This window comes from Dunckerocampus dactyliophorus, chromosome 12 (assembly GCF_027744805.1).
Source record: "Dunckerocampus dactyliophorus isolate RoL2022-P2 chromosome 12, RoL_Ddac_1.1, whole genome shotgun sequence".
Taxonomy (NCBI): Eukaryota; Metazoa; Chordata; class Actinopteri; order Syngnathiformes; family Syngnathidae; genus Dunckerocampus; species Dunckerocampus dactyliophorus.
Genome location: NC_072830.1, coordinates 6,924,331 through 6,948,459, shown reverse-complemented (window position 1 = coordinate 6,948,459; position 24,129 = coordinate 6,924,331). Strand labels below are relative to the sequence as shown.

At 43.0% G+C, this 24,129-nt stretch overlaps 2 protein-coding genes across 5 annotated transcripts in view; both read right to left on the bottom strand.

Moving 5' to 3' along the window:
• Positions 1 to 1,529: 1,529 nt before the first annotated feature.
• On the bottom strand, positions 1,530 to 8,771 carry zgc:152863 (uncharacterized protein LOC562658 homolog). 2 transcript variants are annotated; one of them, XM_054794467.1, is made up of 5 exons: positions 8,682 to 8,771; positions 5,225 to 5,320; positions 4,955 to 5,158; positions 3,159 to 3,288; positions 1,530 to 3,088 (listed from the first exon to the last, which is right to left on the bottom strand). In XM_054794467.1, exons 2-5 carry the CDS (start codon positions 5,313 to 5,315, stop codon positions 2,818 to 2,820), a joined length of 696 nt encoding a protein of 231 aa, XP_054650442.1. In that variant the 5' UTR covers positions 5,316 to 5,320; positions 8,682 to 8,771; the 3' UTR covers positions 1,530 to 2,817. The 2 variants fall into 2 exon arrangements, with proteins under 2 accessions (XP_054650442.1, XP_054650443.1); XM_054794468.1 differs by having other exon boundaries at positions 1,540 to 3,085.
• Positions 8,772 to 10,015: 1,244 nt separating this feature from the next.
• The window catches only part of pak4 (p21 protein (Cdc42/Rac)-activated kinase 4), a 28,458-nt gene continuing 14,344 nt past the window's right edge, over positions 10,016 to 24,129 (bottom strand). Inside the window, exons 6-11 of one of the 3 annotated variants that reach the window (XM_054794509.1) lie at positions 23,855 to 24,088; positions 23,266 to 23,718; positions 23,024 to 23,157; positions 22,662 to 22,788; positions 21,525 to 21,785; positions 10,016 to 13,802 (exon numbers count right to left, since the gene is read on the bottom strand). In XM_054794509.1, the coding sequence (XP_054650484.1) occupies positions 13,647 to 13,802; positions 21,525 to 21,785; positions 22,662 to 22,788; positions 23,024 to 23,157; positions 23,266 to 23,718; positions 23,855 to 24,088 (1,365 nt within the window). In that variant the 3' untranslated portion in view covers positions 10,016 to 13,646. The remainder of the gene's footprint in view (positions 13,803 to 21,524; positions 21,786 to 22,661; positions 22,789 to 23,023; positions 23,158 to 23,265; positions 23,719 to 23,854; positions 24,089 to 24,129) is intronic. The other 2 variants (XM_054794508.1, XM_054794507.1) reach the window with 2 other exon arrangements.

The following is a 24,129-nucleotide window of genomic DNA, read 5'->3' as shown; positions in this document are numbered from 1 at the left end:
CGAGACGCATGCTATTCCTGAACCCACTGTCAGGCTGATCATTTACATTGGACATTGAACATGTGCTGTACATGGCTATTCAGGTGGAGGTGCAAAATAAAGGTTCTGGCATCATGACTATGAAGAAAACTGTTGTCTATTCTCAATGAAAATTAACCAGAAAAGCGATCCCCAGTGACATAAAATTATATAAAAATCCTCGGAATTTACGGCTGCTTCAAATTGGAAAATATTTCAGGAAATTGAACTACAATGGGTTTCTCCTAGTACCGGTAATTTTATAAATAGAATGTTTTGGCTTAAAGTATATATTCAAAGGATTAAAAATAACAACAAACTCTTGAAATTAAGGACATAAAATTGGCCTCAGATATCACCAGATTGCAGGAAACGAGGTCTAATTTTAAAAATATTTCTTGGGGAGGGCCACCACACCCCCCCTTTTCAAAAAAGCTAGATCCGCCCCTGGAATGGCCACAAAGTCAACACAGAACTGTAGTCATGTTTTTTTTGCCTACAGTCCTCTTAGAACACTCACATTATTAGGTACATATGCACCACCCGATGCACGGGTGTCCTTTTCCACTGAAGGCCACATATAGAAAAATGGAAGCGTGTACAATACATATTATTATATTATTCACATTATAAACACACTAAAATATGGATCATGATAGGCTAAGTTATTAAATATATATAATTTCAAAAACAGCCTAAATGTAATTATCAATATTACTATTAATATTGCTACTCTTTACTATCTTGGCATCTCGGTTAGCGTCCGCCCCCCCCCCCGGGTTAGCGTGTTTTTTTTTGGTAGCATGGAACATTTACATCACAATTTTGCCTCGGTTTGCGTGCATTTTCCGGTTAAAGAGAGTCTTGTTGCGTTATTAATACACTGCGTGAGTCCATCTGTATTCTTATTTTTTTTCATCACAAAACCTCCTTTATTGTTAGCGTCCTATTAGCTAGCGAACAAAATGGCGACCGGAACCGGAAGTTACGCCCCATGTCCATGACATCAATGGCGGTTGCCTCACAACACAAAACACGTTTTTATAGCTTTATAATAATAGTTTTACATGCATATGACAATTCTAAATGCATATAAATGACGAATGAAGGGGATAAATGAGCATTTAAGGTTACTTTTAGCTTAATTGAAGACTACTGTCGCAGCGGGGCACCACATGGACACTTCCTGTTTTGTCAAGAGTTCTTTCTGGAATTCAATAGTGTTTCTCAGTTTCTTCATTTAAAAAAATTCTGGTACTTGCAACTTGGCTCCTTGGCTCTATTTTGGGTTACAGTATAGTGAGAAACACTACTGAATCCAAGAAACAACTCAGGTCAACACAGGAAGGTGGCTGTGGTTGATCTCGCTGCCACATGGTGTCTTTGAGGACAGTCGGGTCAAGAATCAGATCTAAAAGTAATCTTAAATGTTCATTTATCCCTTTAATTCATCTTTTATTCATCAATCAATTCATCAATTTAATTCATCTTTTATATGTATTTATGTATTTGTAGTTGTAAAACTAGAAAAACGTGTTTTGTGTTAACACTTTTGGCTTTCTTATGGGAAAAATGTATTTGGATAGCGTCCGTTTCAGTTCGAGAATGGAATTAATTACGAATGAATTAATGATACTAACCAAGGTTCCACTGTATTATTATTATTATTATTATTATTCTTGCCACACGGTGGCCTAGTGGTCAACGTGTTGTCCACACAGTCAGGAGATCTGGAAGATCTGGGTTTGAATCTCCGTTGGACATCTCCTTGTACTCCCCGTGCGCTCGTGGGTTTTCTCCGGTTTCCCCCCACATGTGAGTATGTGTATCCTGGTGATTATTCATTATGGAAGGACTCACTGAAAGACACACACAGGAAGTCGGACATTTTTGTTTGCAGGTGACATTTTTTGGGGGGCTTTGGGCCAGTTTTTATTTGTCTTCTGTATAATTGAAGAAGAATTTCTGTCACGGGCCAATGAAAACAATGAGCTGCAGGCCTGAAATGGCCCCCGGGCTGCACTTTGGACACCATTTGAGAGATATCCAGTGAACAATACAATTACTATTGTGGCTGCAGTTACATCATACTGACAGCTGTTCCTAATATTTGGGTGAGCTTCTTTTTTTTTAAAAAAAAAAGGGTGATTCACGGTTTCCCACTGTGGCGGCAAATTCCACGAAATGAAACTTGTCAGTGAAGATGACACAACATCGGAAATGCTGTGACATCACAAACAGGAAGTTTATAAGATATATTTGTATATATATATATATATATATATATATATATACACAGAATGGTTTTTTTTATTTATTTAGAAGAGTTCATCAAAGAAACGCACTACATTCAGAGTGTGTGATACGCTTTCTCAAAATTCCACCAGAATTTGAGGGTAATCTAAGCTAAAAATGTTCAAATGCGACTAAAAAAGGCCACGGTTTGACCCTGGAGCAAACTATTTCTGTTGACGTTACTTCCTTGTGGTTAAAAAAGTAATCATAATTGAAGCGTTTTAAAACAACACCAGCACATGTTGCAACAGATTTAGTCACAAAGTCCTGGCGGGAATTCTCACACAGTTGGTTGCCATGGAAACGCGTGTTCAAGCACGTATCTCACACACACACACACACATATATTTAAAAATATTACAAAAATGACTGAGATGTGTGCAAACTGGCCAATCATCTTCCATCTGGAGGCCAGCCAGCTGCGTCCCCTCCCCCAGAAAAAGAAACAAAGTGCTGAGTCATCACATCCTTGAGCTGTCAATCAAATGTTCAACTGTTTGTCCTTCAAATGTCCTTGTCGTCCGACAACGAAACGTGTAGCACCTCGCTCGTCCTGTCTCTGCCCCGTGACTGGACCTCCTCATAAGGGGGCGGGGTGTCCCCCGGCTGGTCGGCGAGGGGCTCGCGAGCCAACAGGAGCTGGGTGGGGCCCGGTGACGAGCAAGTGGGGAGGCGCTGCCCCCAGCTGCCGTACACCGCCTCCTCGTAGGACGGCAACGTGACAGGAAGTCCCTCCTCCATCAGGTCCAGCTGGTCTGACGGCCGCCGTCTGCTGCTGACAAGACACACGCGTGAGCGGGGAGTGGAGGGGGCCGGGCCGACGGGCGGCAAAGCGGTGCGCTCACCTGTGTGACAGACAGGTGCACAGTCGGGACTTGACCACCAGGCAGGCGGTGGTGGTCAGCAGGAAGATGGAGACGCCCGCAGCCGTGGACGCCACGTGGACCCCGCTGTCCACTTTCACGTGAGCGCCCCCTGTGGCGGAGGAGGCCAAGCAAAGCAAAGCATTGTGGGTGAAAAAAGTGGGCGATGTGGTGTGGTTTGGGCCGCTTCACATTTAATTATTCCGCTCGCTTCTTTTCGTTTCCTCTTTCTCAAATCTCACTTCCTGTTGGAAGACAAACCACAGAGCGCCTGTAAAGTAGGTCAAACCTACAAAAGTGTGCCCTGGTTCTCGACAGATAATTACTGTATAACCTGCACTTTCTTTGATGCATCTATCTGTAGCTGAATTTATGCATTATATGTTTAATTACTCTAACATCCGTAGATTCATGAATGTATTGCCCGTGGTTTAATTACTGTGTTGTACAGTATTTACTGCATATGCAGTTTAATGACTGTGTTATCTGGACTTTAATTTATGTATTATATGGCAATTAATTACAGTAGATTAATGTGTAGGGTAATTACTGCATTGTCTGTGGTATAATTACTCTATTAGACGTAATGCATTATCAGCAGCTTAATTGATCTTATTTTATTATTCTATCTTTTCATTTACTTTAAGATGAATTTATGTATGTATATGTCTGTCAATTAGTTACTGCATTGCCTGTGGTTTAATTACTGTATTATCTGCAGTTTAATGCATGTATTATTTAGAGATTAATTCAAATATTATCTGGAGAAAAATGACTGCATTGTCTGCAGTTTAAATACAGTATTTTCTGCTGTTTATTTCATGTATTGGTTGGAGATTAATGAATGTGTTATCTGTATATGAATGACTGCATTGTCTGTGATTTAATTTCTGTATTACCTGCTGTTTTTTCTACATATTATTTGGAGATTAATACTGGTGTTATCTGTAGATTAATTACTGCAATGTCTGTGGTTTAATTACTGGATTATTTGCAGTTTATTTTATGAATTACTTAGAGATTAATTCATGTATTACCTGTAAATTAATTACGGCATTGTCTGCGGTTTAATTACTGTATTATCTGCAGTTTATTTGGAGATTAATTCAGGTATTATCTGCAGATTAAACACTGTATTGTCTGTGGTTTAATGACTGTATTATCTGCAGTTTATTTTATGTATTATTTGAAGATTAATTCAGGCAGACTAAAGACTGTTTTGGCTTAATTATGCTACTATCTTTAGTTGAATTAATTTGTGAATTATCTGTAGTTTAATCAATTGATTATTACAGTGTACAGTATGTAGGTGAATTATAGACTTATCTGTAGATGGAGTGATTAATGTGTCGGCTGTAAATTAATTCCTGCATTATGTGTAGATTAATTAATTAAAGCATTACGGGTCATTTCGATCTTAAAAACTCAGTATTTGGCCAAGATAGAAAGGATTTGAGGCACGTGAAGCATCAAAGTTAGCATCGTAAGGTGAAAGGTTAACTGTCTATTCGATTGTATGAGGCCCTAATATCAAAACTTCATCTAATTAGAAGAAAGGGTGTCTTGCCCAAGTCTTAAGAGTACCAAAACGCTGTCGTGAGTCATGTTGAGAGTGAAACGCAAGTCAACTTCCTGCAGGAGATGCACAAGATAGGAAGTGTCTTCAAATGTCTCCAAGTGTCTTTAACTGTCTCAGCGTTTTATTGTGGCAAGCAGGAAGAATCCACTTTTAATCCCCTCCAATGTGCTGACGCGGCACAAAAACATCACCTCCTCACCTTTGAGGCGGACGCAGGCGGGAAGCGGGGGCTTCCAGGCGCCGTGGTGGCACCATGCGACGGCGGCCAATGTGTTGGGGCGGTACCCGGGCTCGCAGAACATGTGGACCGAGCTCTTGTGGGGGAAACCTTGGCAGGGCGAGGGCTCGCAGCGGAAGCCGCCATGTTCCGGCACCAGAGGGTAACTGCAGTTACTCAGTCTGCCTGCGGAGGGCAGAAATCATATGTCCGTAAAAGGTGAGCAGGAGTGGGTGGGGTTAAGGGCCGTACCTGCAAAGAGGCGGGGCAGGAAGGTCAACAGGAGGACACAGAGCTGACCGATGCGTCCGAACTTCCATGGAGACGACACTGACGCAGACATCCAACCTGAGGAGCACAAACACTTTCAACTCTTTGGAGCAGGCGTGTCCAAACTACGCCCCAGGGGCCATTTGAGGCCCGCTGCTATCTTTTGATTTATTTTTCTGCAAATAAAAGAACATTACTACGTTGATACCTTCATTTGAAACTGTGTTCTACTAGGTGTGCTTTCTTTTAACTCATATTTGCACAGCATTTACCCATTATAAATAAATCTCTTTTTTATTTGCTATGAAGGAGGATTAGGGCCACACTACAAAAAAATTAGTATCGGCATGACTTCGGATATTCAGGAATAATTTAAATAAAATAGCAAATCAAACAACTTAAAAAAAAAAGCAGTGTGTCATCTATGTTTATAATTAATACATTATAATTAGAATATATATATATATATATATATATATATATATATATATATATATATATATATATATATATATATATATATATATATATATATATATACTTAGAAAGATTTCATTTATTATTATAGTTTCATATTTGTGTAATATATTTAATTAATTGAAATTAAAAAGTAATAATACAAATTATAATTCATTAATTAGAATTGCCTTTAATTGAGCAATAAAGTCACATCACTCGGGATATGTTTGTTAAATTCTTAAAGTTATATATTGAAAAATTCACATTCAGAAGTGATACATGATCGACTACTTGACGGTAAAAAGAAAAAAGAAAGAAAATTGCTGATAAAAATGTATTGGCCTAATATATTTTTTTATTTAGTACTTGTACAATCCATTTATTTCATTGCGGAAGGAACTACAAAAAAAATGTTTTGTGCATTTCTGATAATATTGCAACAAAACAGCATATATATTTTTTCATATTAATATTATATTACTAATATAATATTAATATTTCTACTTTATGCTATTAAAATGACATTTTTTTTCCTCATACCATTAAGACATTATTCTCATAAAATTACAACTTTTTTCTCTTAATATTTTGACTTTATTCTTGATAATTACCGCAGATTTGTTTTTTTTTTTGCTTTAACTTTTTACTTTTCTTGTTAAATTATATTTTTAGAATGTGCAGGGCCGTGCTCTGGTTTAGCGTATCAAAAACAAAAGGCTTTCTTGGGTGTGTCAGTTTTTTGTAATTGTTCGTCATTTGCTGGGGGGTAATTAGCAGGGATCTGCTGTATTGGGATCTGTTGTTGCTTTTTTTTAACTATAGTTAACTGCTTGGAATATTCTAACCCACATTAGAATGGTTTAGCATGTTTAATAAAGAAAAAGCTAAAGGAAAAAAAATCCAAAGTGGCCCATGTGTCCTTTCATTTTTCTGTATACGGCCTAATTTAGAGTGTATGATGATTTACCTCATACACATACAGTGGTGTGAAAAAGTGGCGTGAAAAAGTGTTTGCCCCCTTCCTGATTTTTTTTTGCATGTTTGTCACATTTAAATGTTTTTAATTTGAATATTAATCAATGACAACCCAACTGAACACAAAATGCAGTTTTTAAATGAAACGTTTTATTATTAAGGAAGAAAAAAAATCCAAATCTGGCCCTGTGTGAAAAGGTGATTGCCCCCCCTGTTAAAACATAAATTAACTGAGATTAATTGAGATCTATCAGTGTGGAAAAGGTTATAAAGCCATTTCTAAAGCTTTGGGACTCCAGCGAACCACAGTGAGAGCCATTATCCACAAATGGCCAAAACATGGAACAGTGGTGAACCCTCCTGGAAGTGGCCAGCCAACCAAAATGACCCCAAGAGTACAGCGACGACTCATTCAAGAGGTCACAAAAGACCCCACAACAACAGACCAAAACCACTATTGAACAAAAAGAACATGAAGGCTGGTCTCAATTTTGCTAGAAAACCTCTTGATGATCCCCAAGACCTTTGGGAGAATATTATGTGGTCTGATGAGATGAAAATTTAACTTTTTGGAAGGTGTGTGTCCCATTACATCTGATGTGAAAGTAACGCCGTATTTCAGAAAAAGAGCATCATAGCAACAGTAAAATGTGGTGGTGGTAGTGGGATGGTCTGGGACTGGGAATGAGGAGATCAAGGTGTGCACAAATATTACACAGCTTCTTTTCCCTCACGTAAAATATGGCCAAAAAAACAGCAACAATGTAAATGATTAACATTTCCGACTAACCCAGAGTAGTGTACTCATTCAATAATAGAACATTCATCCACAAAAATATGACACAGTAAATGTGCTGCCTAGCAACAGCATCCAGGTGACAAATAAGTGTAAGGATGAAGCTACAAATATGACTAATGGCAAAAACAGCGGACATAGAAGAACACCAGATTGATGTCATGTTGTGTATTCCGTGTGACCTTCAGTGTGTGTTGCATGTACAAACATGAACAGTGTATCTCCCCCGTCTAATGAACAGTAAATGACATTTTCGAGGGGTAGATGCAGCGTGGGCGTCCTGACATGTCGACACTGACTGACGGAGGCTTCTGGGACCTCGCCAACTTGTTGGCAGACTCGGTAGAGACGCCAGCAGAGCGGGATATTGGATATTATGCATGAGAAGCATGTATGAACAAGAACAACACACAAACGTCACCCTTCGGTGTCACTTTCTGACAACTACAGGAAATATGTGCAAAGGTCATGCATATATTTCACATTTGCTGCTTCTGTCTTGCTTTTCCGGGTTTTCCCCAAATGTCGGGACCTGAAGCGACTATAATACACTGTAAATAAAACCCTATGATGACTGTATTGCAACAATTATGAATGAAAAAAAATGTAGAAATGAAATTAAACAAAAATGGGAAAAATAGAGTGAAAAGGCACAATGTAACAAGAAAAAGCTGGAATATTGATACTCAGAACTAATAATAACACAAGGTTTTGTCTTTTAAAATGTAAAAAATATATAACTTGGCTTTTTTTTAGCCTTTTCACAAAATTTAAAAATATATAAAAATATGAAAGTAGCCCGCTGCAACCCTCGATTTTTCAGCTTCCACTTTGACATTTGTCGACCCAATACAAACTGATCTCGGACCCCGAGCCTATTTTTGAGAACCCCTTCTGTCGCGGGAATCAAACCGTCCCAAGGAGGTACCAGTATGTGTTTTTAGGGTGAATTTGCTTGTTTGTTACTTCCAGTCTCCAGTTTTAGAATGTGCACATTACAAACGGTGCTCTAATAATACACACCCTCGCAAATACTGTGTTTTGTCCCGTAAATTGGCTTTTGTTTAAAGAGCGTCAACGTTAGAAACATGACCAACATAAAGCTAAGCGTCACCAGGAAAGACCTCATCTTAAATGAGTCGTGCTCACGTCGTCATAAAGATTTTACAGCAACATCTTTCAGCTTACAAAACTCAATTATCGTCTCACCTGAAGGCAGCGGAAACGTTGACGAAGACGAAGCAGTGTAGCGCTTCTGCTGCTCGGCAACAAGTGTGTTCGCCGAGCCTTGGTCGCCGTTCCTGGACCAGCTGAGTGTGACCACACCGCGCCGCCCCTCATTGGTTCGCCGCCACAGCCAAGCCACGCCCCCGCCGGGAAAAAAGTCCACCCTCTGAGTTTGGAAGTAGGCGCGTCATGGGACCGGAAATGACAACAACAACAAGCGGGGCTTCTCCCACCTGTGGCAGGAACTAAAACACACACATTACTGCTCGAACTATCTTTTTTTTTTTTTGCAATTTTAGTTTGAATTAATTCAAATTAATGACCACGTCAAACAACATTTTAAACGACCAAAGCTTGGAAAATCGTTCATTCAACTGCACAGAATGCTGTAGTATTTTCCTTTGAAACAATTAACACATAAAACACTTAACACTTAAAACACGGGTTCAAACGGGCATGTTATTCCAAAATGCAGAACTGTGAGTGAATATGACTAATCCGGCATCGCGTGGCTCATATTTAACATTAAACAAGACCTGATGTGACTTCTGTTGGCCTTAAAAGACCTACATTCCACAACTCTGAGGTCCCGCCAGGTCAGCAGGCTGTTGAAAGAAGGGGTGTCTAAGTGCAGCACATGGGCCATTTGGGGCCATTGACACATTAAAAATACAATTCAACAAGGGGGAAAAAACAACTGCAAAAATAAAATAAAAGAGCGGTAATTTCATCAGTATAAAGTTGAAATATTAGGAGAATAAAAGAAAAAAAATATGAGAAACAAAACACGAAATATTAGATTTGGAAAAGTTATTCACTTAATATTACTGGAATAAAGTCAAATTATTATCAGAATAAAGAAATTTTACAAGGAAAGGAAAATATTTGTAAATTATAAAAAAACAAAAAATGAAAAGAGAGAAAAAAAGAGTAATGTCAGAAGAAAGAATTCATACTAATACACTTTGTCATCTACAAGAGTGTTTCTCAACTGGTGGGTCGGGACCAAAAAGTGGGTCACAGACAAGTCACAAAAATGACCTTAAAATATTTGTTATTGCCTGATCGTCTGAAGTCTATTTGAAGTCATTTTTTTAAGTACAAATATTATGAAAATATATTTCTGACCTTCCTTGATATATACAAATTAAAATGAACTATTATAGAACAAAAATCCTCTTAAAATTGTGCTCTGAAATACATTTAGCAGAAGTAATTGAGTGTATTTTTGTTTAAAAAGATGACATGAATGTGTTTTGAAGACTATTTCTTTAAATAAATATTAAAAGTAGCATGCTTTTTAGTCCTAAAAAAGTGGGTCAGAAGTTAATCAGCATGGGAAAACGTGAGTCCCTGGATGAGACCTGTTGACAACCCCTGGGTTAGTTTACAAAATGTAAAATGTCAGTGGCCCCCCCATCTTTAGATTTTTCAGTGTGCGGCCTTTGTGGAAAAAAATAGAGTTTGGACAACCCTGGTTTAAGGTCTTCCTCAACTTCTGGGTCTGTGTTGGTGGTCTGCAACTCCATCAAATGACTCATGAGCGCTAAAGAAACAACTTGCACTTACCCACGCACACCATTTTAACATAACACTTTCAGCTTGGTGGATTTTTCAGTCAATTAAAAGCAGACTGAAATGTTCCAGCAGGTTCATCTGTGCTGTTGGGTAGAAAAACATTAAACATGAAAAAAAATACAAAATACAAGAGAGCCAGACAAACCCGGTGACATCATCAATGTTTATAATCTCTCTCTGCAACAATCCAAGAAGTCACATTTCCAACTCAAAAGTCTTTTATTTTCATGACAGTCAATCCCAGTGAAAACACAAGATGGCGCTGACGATAACGTCACCGGCAAGCAAAGTGTACACATAAAATAACATGGTCGTATTTACACAGGAAGCTGGCCGGCCACGCCACACCACGTCTCCGCCGACCAGCAGAACCGTTTGTTTCTAGAAGATGATGCAGAGCAAGGCACTAAAACCCTGAACAGCAACGGTTACGTTGCTAGTTGGCAAAGGATTAAAAAAACATTTTAAAAAAAGGATTTACGGGAAGTTTGTGGAAGCTCGGCAGTGAGGTGTCCTGGTCCTTGGACGCCATCTTGTCCCTCAAAAAAAGAAAAAAAAAACAAAAAAAAAACATGCGGACGTAAAGACAATTGTGCCGGGAACGTTGTCATACGTAGTGTTGGGAGGCCAGCGAGTCGCGCGTACAAACTAGTTCTAGTCGCCAGCGTTAGCTAGCCTAGTCATGGAACTACAGTGGAACCTGGGTTAGTGTTCCAGAAGGTCTGACTCTAACCGAAACGTACGCTAACCAAATCAATTTTTGCCATAAGAAATGAGAAATAGTAAAACTATAAAAACGTGTTTTGTCTGAGCATTTTTGAGACTTGCGGCGTTACTGTGTTAGAAAAGAACCTCAGTCAACCTCTGATGACATCACAGATGGGCAACAGAGCTGACTTCTGCTTTGATGTACAGTCGTCCCTTGTTTATAGCAGTTAATTGGTTCCCGGCCCGACCGTGATAAATTAATTTCCGTAGTATAGGAATCCATGTTAATAAATTGGATATTTTCAAATAGCATAGAAACCCTGTTTACGGCTTTTAACATTATTAGAGTCACCATTACACTCCTATTATTCATTGTTTACATCGGATTGCACAACTATTGTGCTAGAGGGGGACTACACGGCTAGCAAGCCAGAGAGCTAATAAGCTAACCAGTCAGCCTTGAATATATTGCTTCTAAATTTAAGAAAGGGTTTCAAACAGAGCAGGGACAAAGGACAAAGTAAGAAGCCACCAACTTACCACTTCCACATGAAATGGGAGGAGAACCTTTTTTCACTCTGCATCCAGGCTGGCTAAAATAAGTGCAAGGTAGGGTGGTGTAAAAAGGATGCATGTCTTATCCATGTAACATTACTGCTGCCTAGTGGCCAGAATACTACATATCATTTGCATTTCAATATGCTTTGACTAATAAGACTATAGTCTACCACAAAACAGTGATCATTTCATTTGATCATAATTTATTAAAAACAGCGATGTAGCGGCGGAATGATAATAGAACCGCGATACTGCGAGGGACGACTGTATCCGCAAGCTAATAGGACACTAACAAAGGTGTTTTGTTATTTAAAAAAACAAACATTAAGAACACAGTTGGACTCACACAGCGTATTAATAACACAACAAGTTTGCTGACCAAATAATGAATGCAAATCGGGGCAGAATTTTGGCGTACATTTTCTACGTTAACCCCAAAAAACACATTACCTGAGGTTCCATTGTACAAGCATACAACTTGTCTGGTTACCTCCACCAAGGAAGCGGTGTTGTCATTACGTCTGTTTATGTCAGGGGTGTCCAAAGCGCAGCCCCAGGGCCCGCTCTCAGCCCGCACATTTTTTTTGTGAATTGTCCCTAGGGATATTGTAAAAATAAAATGAATTCATTGTTATATTACACCCATTTGCTTTGTCAGCTATAGTACAAAGCTAAGATGTTGTTTTGTTCAGACAGCTTAGCATACATTGACATACACTGGATTGCTTTTAGCATGATGCATTTAGTAGCAGTAGTTTTACACAAAAACAAAACTGTGTAACAAAGGGATGAACCCGTTCATCGATTGTGGTGCAGATCTGGACACATTTTTTTTGTTCACATTGAGAAACGTCCACTTGTCCCTATTGTACGCGTTACCGTTACTGATCCACTCGTCCCACTATTAGGGTAGCGTGATCCTGGCGGAGGTCTATTTTGAGTGTTATTCTAGTTTCGGGAGTTTAGAGCATTTGGTGTTTAAAGACTGCGAAGAAGGAAAATGTCACAACACAAACTCTTTCAAGTGCAGCTGATTGTCGCTTCAACAAATTCTTAACGGGTGACTCGCTGCTCCAAAGTACAAAGCACACATTCTTTTCTGTTAATGTTTGGGGGGCCAGGGTGGGGGTAGGGTGAAAGGTCTAATGTTAACCTAACTAACCTACATCCACACTGCCACAGGACTGATTTGCTCTTCCAAGCCAGGAGGGGGGACAAAAAAAAAAAACAAAAAAAAAACAGTCGGGATAAAAGGTAGTCACTGCCCCCAGCTGGTTAAAGTGAACTAGGACGTACCAGCTTGTTCACCTCCGCTACAAATGTAAAAAGCACAGCTAGTGTATAAAAAGAATGACGTGTACGTCCAGTTGAAGAATCGCTACATGATCAACCCACGCTGGTTTTGTTTGGTATAAAAAAAACAAAAAGCACCGTTTGTAAAGTGAGTTTGCTTAATGTCGTAACATCCTAAATCAAGATCAGCTTCATCTAGTCACTTTTTTTTTTGTACAAAAAACATGTGATCTAAAAAATTATTTAAAATGCGTGAAAGATGAAGGTGAGTGCAGCTTCTAGTGTTGACAGTGCTTCAAAAATCATCACAACAGGTAAAGTCCATGATCAGGGTAAAAACAGAGATGACATGACAGTGATATCGCTCTCTCTCACGCTCCATCTTCATCATACTTACACAAGCACAACAGACTCCAGTGTTTACCTTTTGACTTCATGTTTTCTGGTTTTACACCAGGAAGCTTGCCTGGACTCATGAACATCCCTCAGTAGTCAAGTCCAACTGGGACCAGGGGGGTCTCTTTTGGACACGTGTGGTCTCTTAAAAAAACAAAAAAAAAAACAACAACACGTGGCTCCTTCACACTTAAAAATCCAAGCGAAGTCCAAATAAAACTCAGAAAAAAGTTCCGGGTCCTCCATTAACACACACACGCACACACACACACACACACACACACACACACACACATACCAAATTATTGCTCAGTATCCAGGGAACACACTCCCCACAGTAGAAAAAAAAAGGTAGGCCCACTTTGCTCCTTGTAGTGTCCAGTGAGTGGAAGTAGTCCGTGACCTCTGACCTCCTCATTTAATCCTGTTCTGCCTCATGAGCGGGACGATGCAGGATGGCGGTCCCGCCTTAGTCAGAAAGGCGTGTTTGAGGAGCTCACTGGCCGAGGCGCGCTGGGCTGGGTCGCGTACCAACATCCTGTCCAGGAAGCCTTTGAGTAGGGGGGACACCTGGGGGCAGGAACGGGGGGGGGGAGACAGAGAGCTTAATGGACTCAGGGTGTGAAGTAGACAAGATTGACACTGGCTTTTTACCAATATCCAATATACCAGGGGTATGGAACCTATGGCTCGGGAGCCAGATGAGGCTCTTTTGATGACTGCATCTGGCTCTCAGACATTTCTTAACACCATAAAATGTGTTTATTTTAATTTGTTTTCCTGACATTTTAAAGTAAAACATTACAGAAATCACAGTGTTAAAAATAACATTAAAAGTGTGCATTCTAATGCATTTTAATCCATCCATTTTATTTTCTGGCACGATGCCAGCTGTCCTACCCATGTTTTCCGTGTCAGACACCAAAACTTGATTATTATTGGGGTTGTCCCTCCTTTAAATCTTCCTTAAATATACACACATTCGGTTGTATTCGGTGTTAAAAAAATACGATATGGCTCTCACGGAAATACATTTTAAAATATGTGGCTTTCATGGCTCTCTTAGCCAAAAAGATTCCCGACCCCTGCAATATACCATATTTCATTCCCGATACCGTTATCAATTGGTATCCCACCAACAACTTGGACTTTGTTCCACTCTGGCGTTGCCAGCAGTGAGAGGCGACGGGCAGGGGTGGCAATTCTTGTTGCGCCTCGGCTTGTGGCCTGCATGCCTGGAGTTTAACCCGGTGAACGAGAGGGCAGTTTCCCTCCGCCTTCAAGTGGGGGGGACGGTTCCCGACTGTTGTTTGTGCTTATGCGCCAAACAGCAGTTCAGAGTACCCACCCTTTTTGAAGTCTCCAGAGGAAGTACTGGAGAGTGCTCCCTCAGGCGATTCCCTTGTTCTGCTGGGGGACTTTAACGCTCACGTTGGTAGCGACGGTGAGACCTGGAGAGGCGTGATTGGGAGGAACGGCCCCCCTGATCTGAACCCGAGCGGTGCTTTGTTATTGAACTTCTGTGCTCGTCACAGTCGATAAACCCTAGGCCGCACTTCCATGATTGACTTTGTGGTCGTATCATTGGACTTGCGGCCATATGTTTTGGACACTCGGGTGAAGAGAGGGGCGGAGCTGTCAACTGATCACCACCTGGTGGTAAGTTGGCTCCGATGGTGGGGGAGGATGCCGATCAGACCTGACAGGCCCAAACGTATTGTGAGTGTCTGCTGGGAACGACTGGCAGAGTCCCCTTTCAGAAGGAGTTTCAACTCCCACCTCCGGAAGAGCTTCGACCATGTTCCGAGGGAGGTGGCGAACATTGAGTCTGAATGGGCCATTTTCCATGCCTCTATTGTTGAGGCAGCTGATCGGAGCTGTGGCCGTAAGGTGGCCAGTGCCTCTCGTGGCAGTAATCCCAGAACCCGTTGGTGGACACCAGTGGTGAGGGATGCCGTCAAGATGAAGAAAGAGTCCTATCGGGTCTTTTTGGCTCATGGGACTCCGGAAGCAGCTGACAGGTATCGGCAGGCCAAGCAGTCTGCGGCTCTGGCAGTCGCTGAGGCAAAAACTCGGACATGGGAGGAGTTCTGGAGAATGACTTCCGGACGGCTTTGAAGAGATTCTGGACCACCATTCGGCGTCTCAGGAGGGGGAAGCAGTGGACCGTCAACACCGTGTATGGTGGGGATGGTGAGCTGCTGACCTCGACTCGGGATGTTGTGGATCGGTGGAAAGAATACTTCGAAGACCTCCTCAATCCCATCGACACGTCTTCCTATGAGGAAGCAGAGCCTGGGGACTCCACGGTGGGCTCTTCTATCTCTGGGGCTGAGGTTGCTGAGGTTGTCAAAAAGCTCCTCGGTGGCAGGGCCCCAGGGGTGGATGAGATCTGCCCGGAGTTCCTTAAGGCTGTGGATGGTGTAGGCATGTCTTGGTTGACACGACTCTGCAGCATCGCGTGGACATCGGGGGCAGTACCTCTGGATTGGCAGACCGGGGTGGTGGTGTTCCAACTATCGTGGAATCACACTCCTCTGCCTCCCTGGTAAGGTCTATTCAGGGGTTCTGGAGAGGAGGATCCGCCGGATAGTTGAATCTCGGATCCAGGAGGAGCAATGTGGTTTTCGTCCTGGTCGTGGAACTGTGGGGCAGCTGTTCACTCTCAGCTTGAGGGTGCAAGGGAGTTTGCCCAACCAGTCTACATGTGTTTTGTGGACTTGGAGAAGGCATTCCACCGTGTTCCTCAAGGAATTCTGTGGGAAGTACTCCGGGAGAATGGGGTCTCGGATCAGCTAATTCAGGCTGTTCGTTCCCTGTATGACCGGTGTCAGAGTTTGGTTCGCATTGCCGGCAATAAGTCGGACCCGTATCCAGTGAGGGGTGGACTCTGCCAGGGCTGCCCTTTGTCATCAATTCTGTTCATTATTTTTATGGACAGAATTTCTAGGCGCAGCCAGGGTGTTGCGAAGTGGCCGGGATGAAAATCAGCACCTCCAAGTCCGAGTCCATGGTTCTCGCCCGAAAAAGGGTGGAATGCCATCTCCAGGTCGGGGATGAGATCCTGCCCCAAGTGGAGGAGTTTAGGTACCTTGGGGTCTTGTTCATGAGTGAGGGAAGGATGGAACGCGAGATCGACAAGCAAACTGGTGCGGCGTCTGCAGTGATGCGGACTCTACATTGGTCTGTTGTGGTGAAGAGAAAGCTAAACCAAAAGGCAAAGCTCTCAATTTACCGGTCGATCTACGTTCCTACCCTCACCTATGGTCATGAACTTTGGGTAGTGACCGTAAGGATAAAATTGCGGGTACAAGCGGCCGAAATGAGTTTTCTCCATAGTGTGGCTGGGCTCTCCCTTAGAGATAAGGTGAGAAGCACTGTCATCCGGGAGAGACTGAGTAGAACCGCTAGTCCTCCGCATTGAGAGAAGCCAGATGAGGTGGCTTGGGCATCTCGTCAGGATGCCTCCCGAACGCCTCCCTAGGAAGGTGTTCAGGGCAAGTCCGACCGGCAGAGGCCTCGGGAAGACCCAGGACACGTTGGACAGACTATGTTTCCCAACTGGCCTGGAAACGCCTCGGGATCCGCCGAGAGGAGCTGGATGAAGTGGCCGGGGAGAGGAAAATCTAGGCCTCCCTGCTGAGGCTGTTGCCCCCGTGACCCAATCTCGGATAAGCGGTAGAAGATGGATGGATGGATTAATAGTTGTATCCCATCATTCATGCATATGTGTCAGGGGAAGGGGAAGGGCTTCGGGGTAGAACTGGGATTCAGCCTTAATAAACAAGAATCCAATAAAACATTTCTGGCAGCGACTCAATTTTCAAAGCTAACTAGAAAGCTAGCCCAGAAAGGTACGCTAGCTACGTGTGAGAACGAGCGATTCTTCCTGAGGTGTGATATTAGATTAGAAGTATTGCATATGTACAATTCAAACGTGAAATTGAAAGTGATTCCAGATAGCACAGTGCACAATGTCATCAATCATGTGCCACTATCATTATTGGCAGACAAAAATCGATGGCATTATGGACAGATATCACATTTTCATGAAAACATTAGCCTATAATATCAGTCAGCTATGATCGGATATCACTAGCATTAAGAGGAGAAGTATGCAGACTCACATTCAGTGAGCAGTAAGACTCCAGGGTGAACATAGCAAAGGCATCAATCACTTAGTACTACTAATACTAATACTTACTATTACTAATACTTTTCTGCTTTTCTCCGCAGATGTTCTGATTTACGGTGAGGGGAGAAACAAAGAGGTACAGTTAAAAGATAGAGAACGGATGGTACGCTCTGCTTGCTACTGAGCTGCGAGAGTCTCCTCTGTTTCTTCCTATCCAACTCCCACCACCAGTTGCTGTTTCTCTACCAACATTTTTTGTTCTTTTTTTGGTACGGTAGATCCTCACTAGGCCTGGTGTGTTTTTAGCATCCATTGTGGCATTGTGGAAAGTTGTGGGTAGTTCCTTTTTTCGTTTTAATCTGCAAAGATGAAGCAACCTACCGTAACTTCTGGTGTATAAGCCGCTACTTTTTTCCTCACGCTTTGAACACTGTGCTTGTACAGTGATGCAGCTAATTTATGACTAAAAACTGCTTTGAGTGCAAGTAGTGACATGGACGCTAATACCACATTTTGAAGTCATAATTATCCAGCAATCTGACACATCTTAAGTAAGTTTGATCAAGTGTAGAATTACTACAGCTTCTGTTTGGACTGCTCAGACTGCCAACTGTCAACTATCACCAACAGGTTTCGAAAGACTGGACTACTGCGTGATGAAGAGGATACCTCGAGCTAAATGGCTAATTTGCCTCAAGACAAAAGTGAGTCAGACAGCGACAGCGAGAGCACGAGAGAGAGATTGACAAAGTGTGTGATGACGGAATTATGAGGCTGTTCAATTGTGATGCTGAAGAAGACGACTTTAGTGGTTTTAGCTCCCAGCAGGAAGAGGAGGATGGTGATGAATAACTTTTCTGGTAGGCTACTGTTTAACTATCCATGTTACATGCACTGTTGGGCACTGTTTAGAAAAAAGCATTTACCGTATTTTCACGACCATAAGGCGCACTTAAAAGTCTTAAATTTTGTCCAAAATGAGCGGGGCGCCTTATGTGTGTAACAAGTTCCAAAATCTGTAAGTGTTGCTGTGTGACTTTGATGAGCTCTCCGCTCGACTGACGGGGAGCGTCTTCTACCAACAAGCTGCTTATATAGAGGAAAGGTGGACGTGACTGAGGAAGCTAAAGGCACGCCCCAGTAGTTATATAGGTATATTTTATATCTATCCATCTACAGTCAAACCTGTCTTAGCAGCCACCTTTATAGAATGGCCACCTGCCTATAGCGGCCACTGAAAAATCCCCCGCGGAAAATTTACATGTTATAGACCCTGTGTATAGCAGTCTCCTGTCTAACGCGGCCAGCGGCCACCCATTTTGTCTCTCTTGGTCAATATCTGACCGCATATAGGGGCCAAATTACCAACTCAAGTAGAAGCTTCATGCATGAAAAAGTTTGTTTTTTCAATCAATGAAGCCGTTGTGTGTAGACTTTAATTACTGAGTCATAGCTCAGTCACAATCATTCACAAGATCCACACAAACTGTCAGTTGTTCCACATAAAAAAGCCGTCTTCTTTTGAGCTTGCTATTTCCTGGTCAAACATGTAACTTTAAGAGCATTTGCACCAAAACATTACCGCAAAGTAGGCTGGGAACAGGACGTGCTCCCAGCGACGCTACAATTAAAAAAAAAACATACGCTAGCATGCATGCGGCAGCGGGAGCAAAACTGTGTTCGGTTGTACTTAATTGAAGTATTTTAGAATGTACTCACGTTATTTTTGATCCGTCCTCATCCACAAATCCATCAAAGTCCTCATCTTCTGTATTCGACACAAACAAAGCCGTTTTCTTTTCCGTTCGCTACTAGTCTGTTAACTTGTCAGTGTTATTCAGCTCCGAAGCAAAGAAGGAAACTTCTCCTGTTGCTTCTGCCAACTTTATTTATTGAACGCGGCCACCAGAGAGCATCTCAGAACACACACACACGTCTCGTCTCTCCTTTCTGCTTGCCCACAAGCCAAAGGTTAAACAAGCCCCACTACATAGCTGTCCAGGCAATGCCTGTAACAAGTAACACCGTTTATTTCCTGGTGTGAGACAATGTGCACTGGTCAATACTGTAATGCCGCTTGTTGTGGGGAAGGAGAGACTCACGTCGCTGATACACTTTAATCGCTTTATTAACAGCGGAGAACACTGCAGGACTTTACATCCACGCCAACATAAACACACTTCTCAACTCTCTCGAAACTCACAGCGAGCACTGAGCCTAGCTCTCCTGCTCGGGACGCCCACCGTCACTTCCCGATGAACTAAATCTGTAAAGACACTCTGCCGTATAAAAAGTAAAATATTAAAAACAAGCCTAAGACATTACTAGCACAGCTTTGTTCTGTGGGTCGTGGATAATAACAAGCCTAGTAGTGCTGTACAACTTTTATCCGCAGTCCCACAGTGCCCTCTACTGGTCAACATTAATTTTTATTCCCCCCCCCCTTTTTTTCCCTCTACTGGCCAACATTCAAACTGACACCAACCTGTCTATAGAGGCCACCTGTCCATAGCGGCCACTAGAGGGAGACTTCAAAAGTGGCCGCTATAGTTTGACTGTACATCATCTATATCCATCTATATCTATCCATCCGGGCAAGGACTACCGTGGCGCAGCAACATCCAGTGGATTACAAGGAAAGCTGGCCATCTTCCGCTCCTACTGCAGTAAAAACTGCAGAAAAGCACATCCAGCCCAACTACATCCCCAACATGGACGACGTGCCACTCACTTTCAACATCCCGGTGAACCACACTGTAGAGAAGGGGACCAGCATGGTAGCGATACACAAAACGGGGCACAAGTAGTCGGCTTTTACTGTTGTGCTTGGTTGCCATGGTAATGGACAGAAACTGCTGCCTGTGGTGATTTAAGAGGAAGATGCTGCCTAAAGAAAAGTTTCCAGCCGGACCAATCAAAGGGGCTGAGTGACGTGTATGGAAAGAGACCGGATGTTTTTTTCCCCACACGTCACCACAGCCGCTGTGAAAAACCGTGCAGCAAATGAACTTGGAGCTTGACATCATTCCGGGACGCTTCACGAAGGAACTCCAATCGCTGGATCATCGGTGTAAACATGGCGTTTAAAGTGAAGTTGTGAGCGGTGTGGGAGCGATGGATGACAGCTAGTGAACACAGCTTCACTAAGACTGGGAGGCAGCGCTGTGCGAGTTACGCACCAATTTTGTGAATGGATTGTGGATGCTTGGGCTAACGTGCCTGATGCACTGTTGTTCGAGCGTTCGCAAAAGCCAGCATCATTTCTGAGGCGCCGCATGGCAACGAGACTGACTCTGACAATGACGACAGGGAACCTGGCGTGTTTGATGGAGAACTTGCCCTGCTGTTCATTTGGGATACAAAAGATGAGGACTTTGATGGATTTGTGGATGAGGATTGATAAAAAATAACGTGAGTATAATGTTAAATACTTTGAAAAGCAATAGCGTGCTTTGCGGTAGTGTTTTGGTGCAAATGCTCTTAAAGTTACATGTTTGAACTACATAGTTGTTAGTTATTCTGCAAAAATAGCGGTCATGTCTTGTCTGTTTTTGCGTTGCTGTGTGATGTTTTTCGTTGTGCACCATCACTGAGACTGTTGTGTTGAGTGATGACCATCCTGATTTCAAGTGTGTTTGATAAACTGAATGAGAGTTCTGCTGTTAATCTGTCTAAAGAAATAAAGCACTGGTGCTTCCTTATTGACTTCTGAGCGACATGGTATGTTTTAGCGTGCATACCTGAGCCCAATAATACGGTGTGCCTTGTGTATGTGTTAAATACAGAAATAGCACCTGTAATAGAGACTGCGTCTTTTAATACGGTTGCGCCTTATGGTCGTGAAAATACGGTACTCAGTCAAAGGTTTTAAAAAAACAATTCTGTCCACAATCTTTCTGTGTATTAAATATCCAATGTTATGACAAGGACACTTACAGCTTATAGGCAGGTGCGGGTTATATATGTACAAATCTTTTTCTCTTTACATTTAGTGGGTGCGGCTTACATACTGATGTGCTCTGTAGTCCGCAAATTACGGTACTTCTCCCCACAAACAACACACACACAAGTGGTTTGGTTTGGCTCATTAACTTGGACGTGACCAGAGGACCAGTATGTCCTTCTCTCGTATTACTGCTTGTGTTCACTGCGTGTACCTTGTGCAGGTTCTTCAGTTTGGGGGGCAGATTGTCTCGGATCATCTTCATGGCTTTGAGTGGCGGCTCGTTGAAGTAAGGCGGCTCCCCGTCCACCATCTCTATGACCATGATGCCCAGGGACCAGATGTCCACCTCAGGCCCGTAGGGAAGTCGGGATATGAGTTCGGGCGCCATCCAGTATGGTGTGCCGACCAGGGACTTCCTCCGCTGCACTTCCTTCGACACTTGAGCGCAGAAGCCGAAGTCTGACAACTTCACCTGCAGGCACACAAACTCAGCATTATTTTGTGTTTATTAAATGACTTTTTGTCATCAAACGGTTCTTATGCTCACAGCAGCTGCTTGCACTTCCAGATAGTCCACTTGAGTCAAGATATTTCGGTGAAATATTGCCTTGAAAATGTGGTATTTTATATCACTATGCAAACACATTGTTTATTCATCTATTTTTTGCCTTATAATGCATGCATTCATTTTAGCCATTGCACCTGTTTTAAATAGTTTTTGATGCTAGTCTTGTTTAGTTCCTGGTACAAATAAAGTCACCTGATCTCTGCCCTGATGGTTAAAATGTGTTTTAACACCACATTTCAACAAGTTGTACAGTACTTCATTTTTTTTGTGCCCATCTGCAGAGGCAAACACACATGAAAAGCATTCAGGCATGGCTGCAGCTTCAGCAATGGAGAAGTCCACTTATGACTTTGTGCCTGCCCTTCTTTCTGTAAATATCCACACATGGCTGCATGTATAGATGAGAACCAGCTGACTGACAGTAAAGAGTTTGACACACATGAAGTGCTTTGGTGTTGATTTTATTTCTACAGAAAGGAGAATCAGGAAGTGGTAGTTGTGTTTTGGTGGTTGAAACTAGGGCTTTTTGTTCCTGTTGGACGTCCAACACAACATTATGGATGGTGACTGCTGTAAAGATGGGCTGTGGCTGCTGAAGTAAATGTTGTAAACCTGCATTATAAGACCACAGAAGTGCTACCGGATGCCTCCTGCAGTAGTTGGCAGTCAGCTCAGTGCTTCCTGTGACATTTAAAAAGTGATTGCTGAGTTTAACAGCTTTAATGTGAGCCTGGCACTGTTGAGTATGAGCTGTGTGATGCTGGTGCGGCAGCGACATACCCGGCCGTCATGCGTGAGGAGGATGGAGTCACTTTTGATATCGCGGTGGATGACGCCCTGCGTGTGCAGCACGGACAAGGCCTTTAGGACAGACAGACACACAGTGGCAATCTGCTCTTCATTCATCCTGGGGAGGCAAGGATAGTGTCATCTTTCAGCCACACATAGGGGGAGTACATTTTTAGACACACAAGCTACAACACCAAGGCGGTTTAGAAGTCTGTGTAGCTATGAAGAACTATACTGCCCTCTTGTGGCGGGCAACAGGTGCCTACTCATTTCTGGAGGAATAAATAAAAACAAAACAAAAAAAATGGCCACCTGCTGTTGGGAGCAACAGCTAATAGAATATGACTGCTCACCTGGTGTGTGTCACAATGTCTGTAAGAGCTCCTCCCTCCAAGAACTCCATGACGACCCAAAGCTCGTCTCCCACCAGGTAGCTGTTGTACATCTCCACCACGTTCTCATGGTGGTAGTCCCGCATGATCACCACCTGAAGTTGCCACAGAGACAGGGACTGAAGACGGGCACTAAAAATAGCAGGTGCTTGTCCCTAATATTATGGCATGCTGAATACGTCCTCAGGTGATGCAGCTCTTACCTCGTTGAAGAGAAGCTCTCTGCGTTGTTGTTTTCTCAAGTCCATCTTCTTCACAGCGACAAGTTTGCCCGTCGTCTTAACGGTAGCAATGCATACGATCCCCGTGGACCCCTCGCCAATCTTAATGTAGTGGTCCAGGTATGTGCGTGGATCGCCGGGGTCCACAACCATCTGTAGCGCTGCACGAAACTGCTCATGGGAAACCCTCTGTGGCTCCCTCTGGGGGGAGCGCGTCGGAGGCGGAGCGCCTGATGGCGGTGGGCCGGAGGGCAGGGGCGGCCGCGGGGCTGGGATGTTAGGGTGGGGGGTGTGCGGGTGATGGGTGTCGGGGTTCAGGCTGGGATGTGAAGTGTGATGAGGATGCGGGTGGCTGATAGGGGGCTTGGCGCCTGAGGAACCACGATGGGAGATGGACGGCCCATTTTGAGGGGACGACTCATTGTGTCTCACCGGCTGGAAGGCGGAGACACAGGAGCATCATCATGAACACAAGAAATTTAAAAGTATATACAATCAGGATTGAAGCAGCACGACAGTGTTTTTCTACACTTCTTCATCATTAATTCAGATCTTAGACACAAATCCTTACCGGCCCAGTGGGGCTGCGTCCCCCGTCACTTTCCGTCCTCGGGTAGGTGTTGAACGGCCGTGCAGCCTGCTGGGCGGTCTTCATCACCCCGTCCGTCACTGGTAGGTTTGGGCTGCGGATGTTGGGGCCAGAGAGAGGCCTCTTGTCCCTGGGAGACTGCGGGCTGCCATCTCGCACCTGGTAGCTGGACTTGGGCCTGTGTTCACCGTGCGGATCACGGCGCACCACTTGATCCTGAAGACAGGAAGTGTTACAATAAAGCACTAAAGACCCAG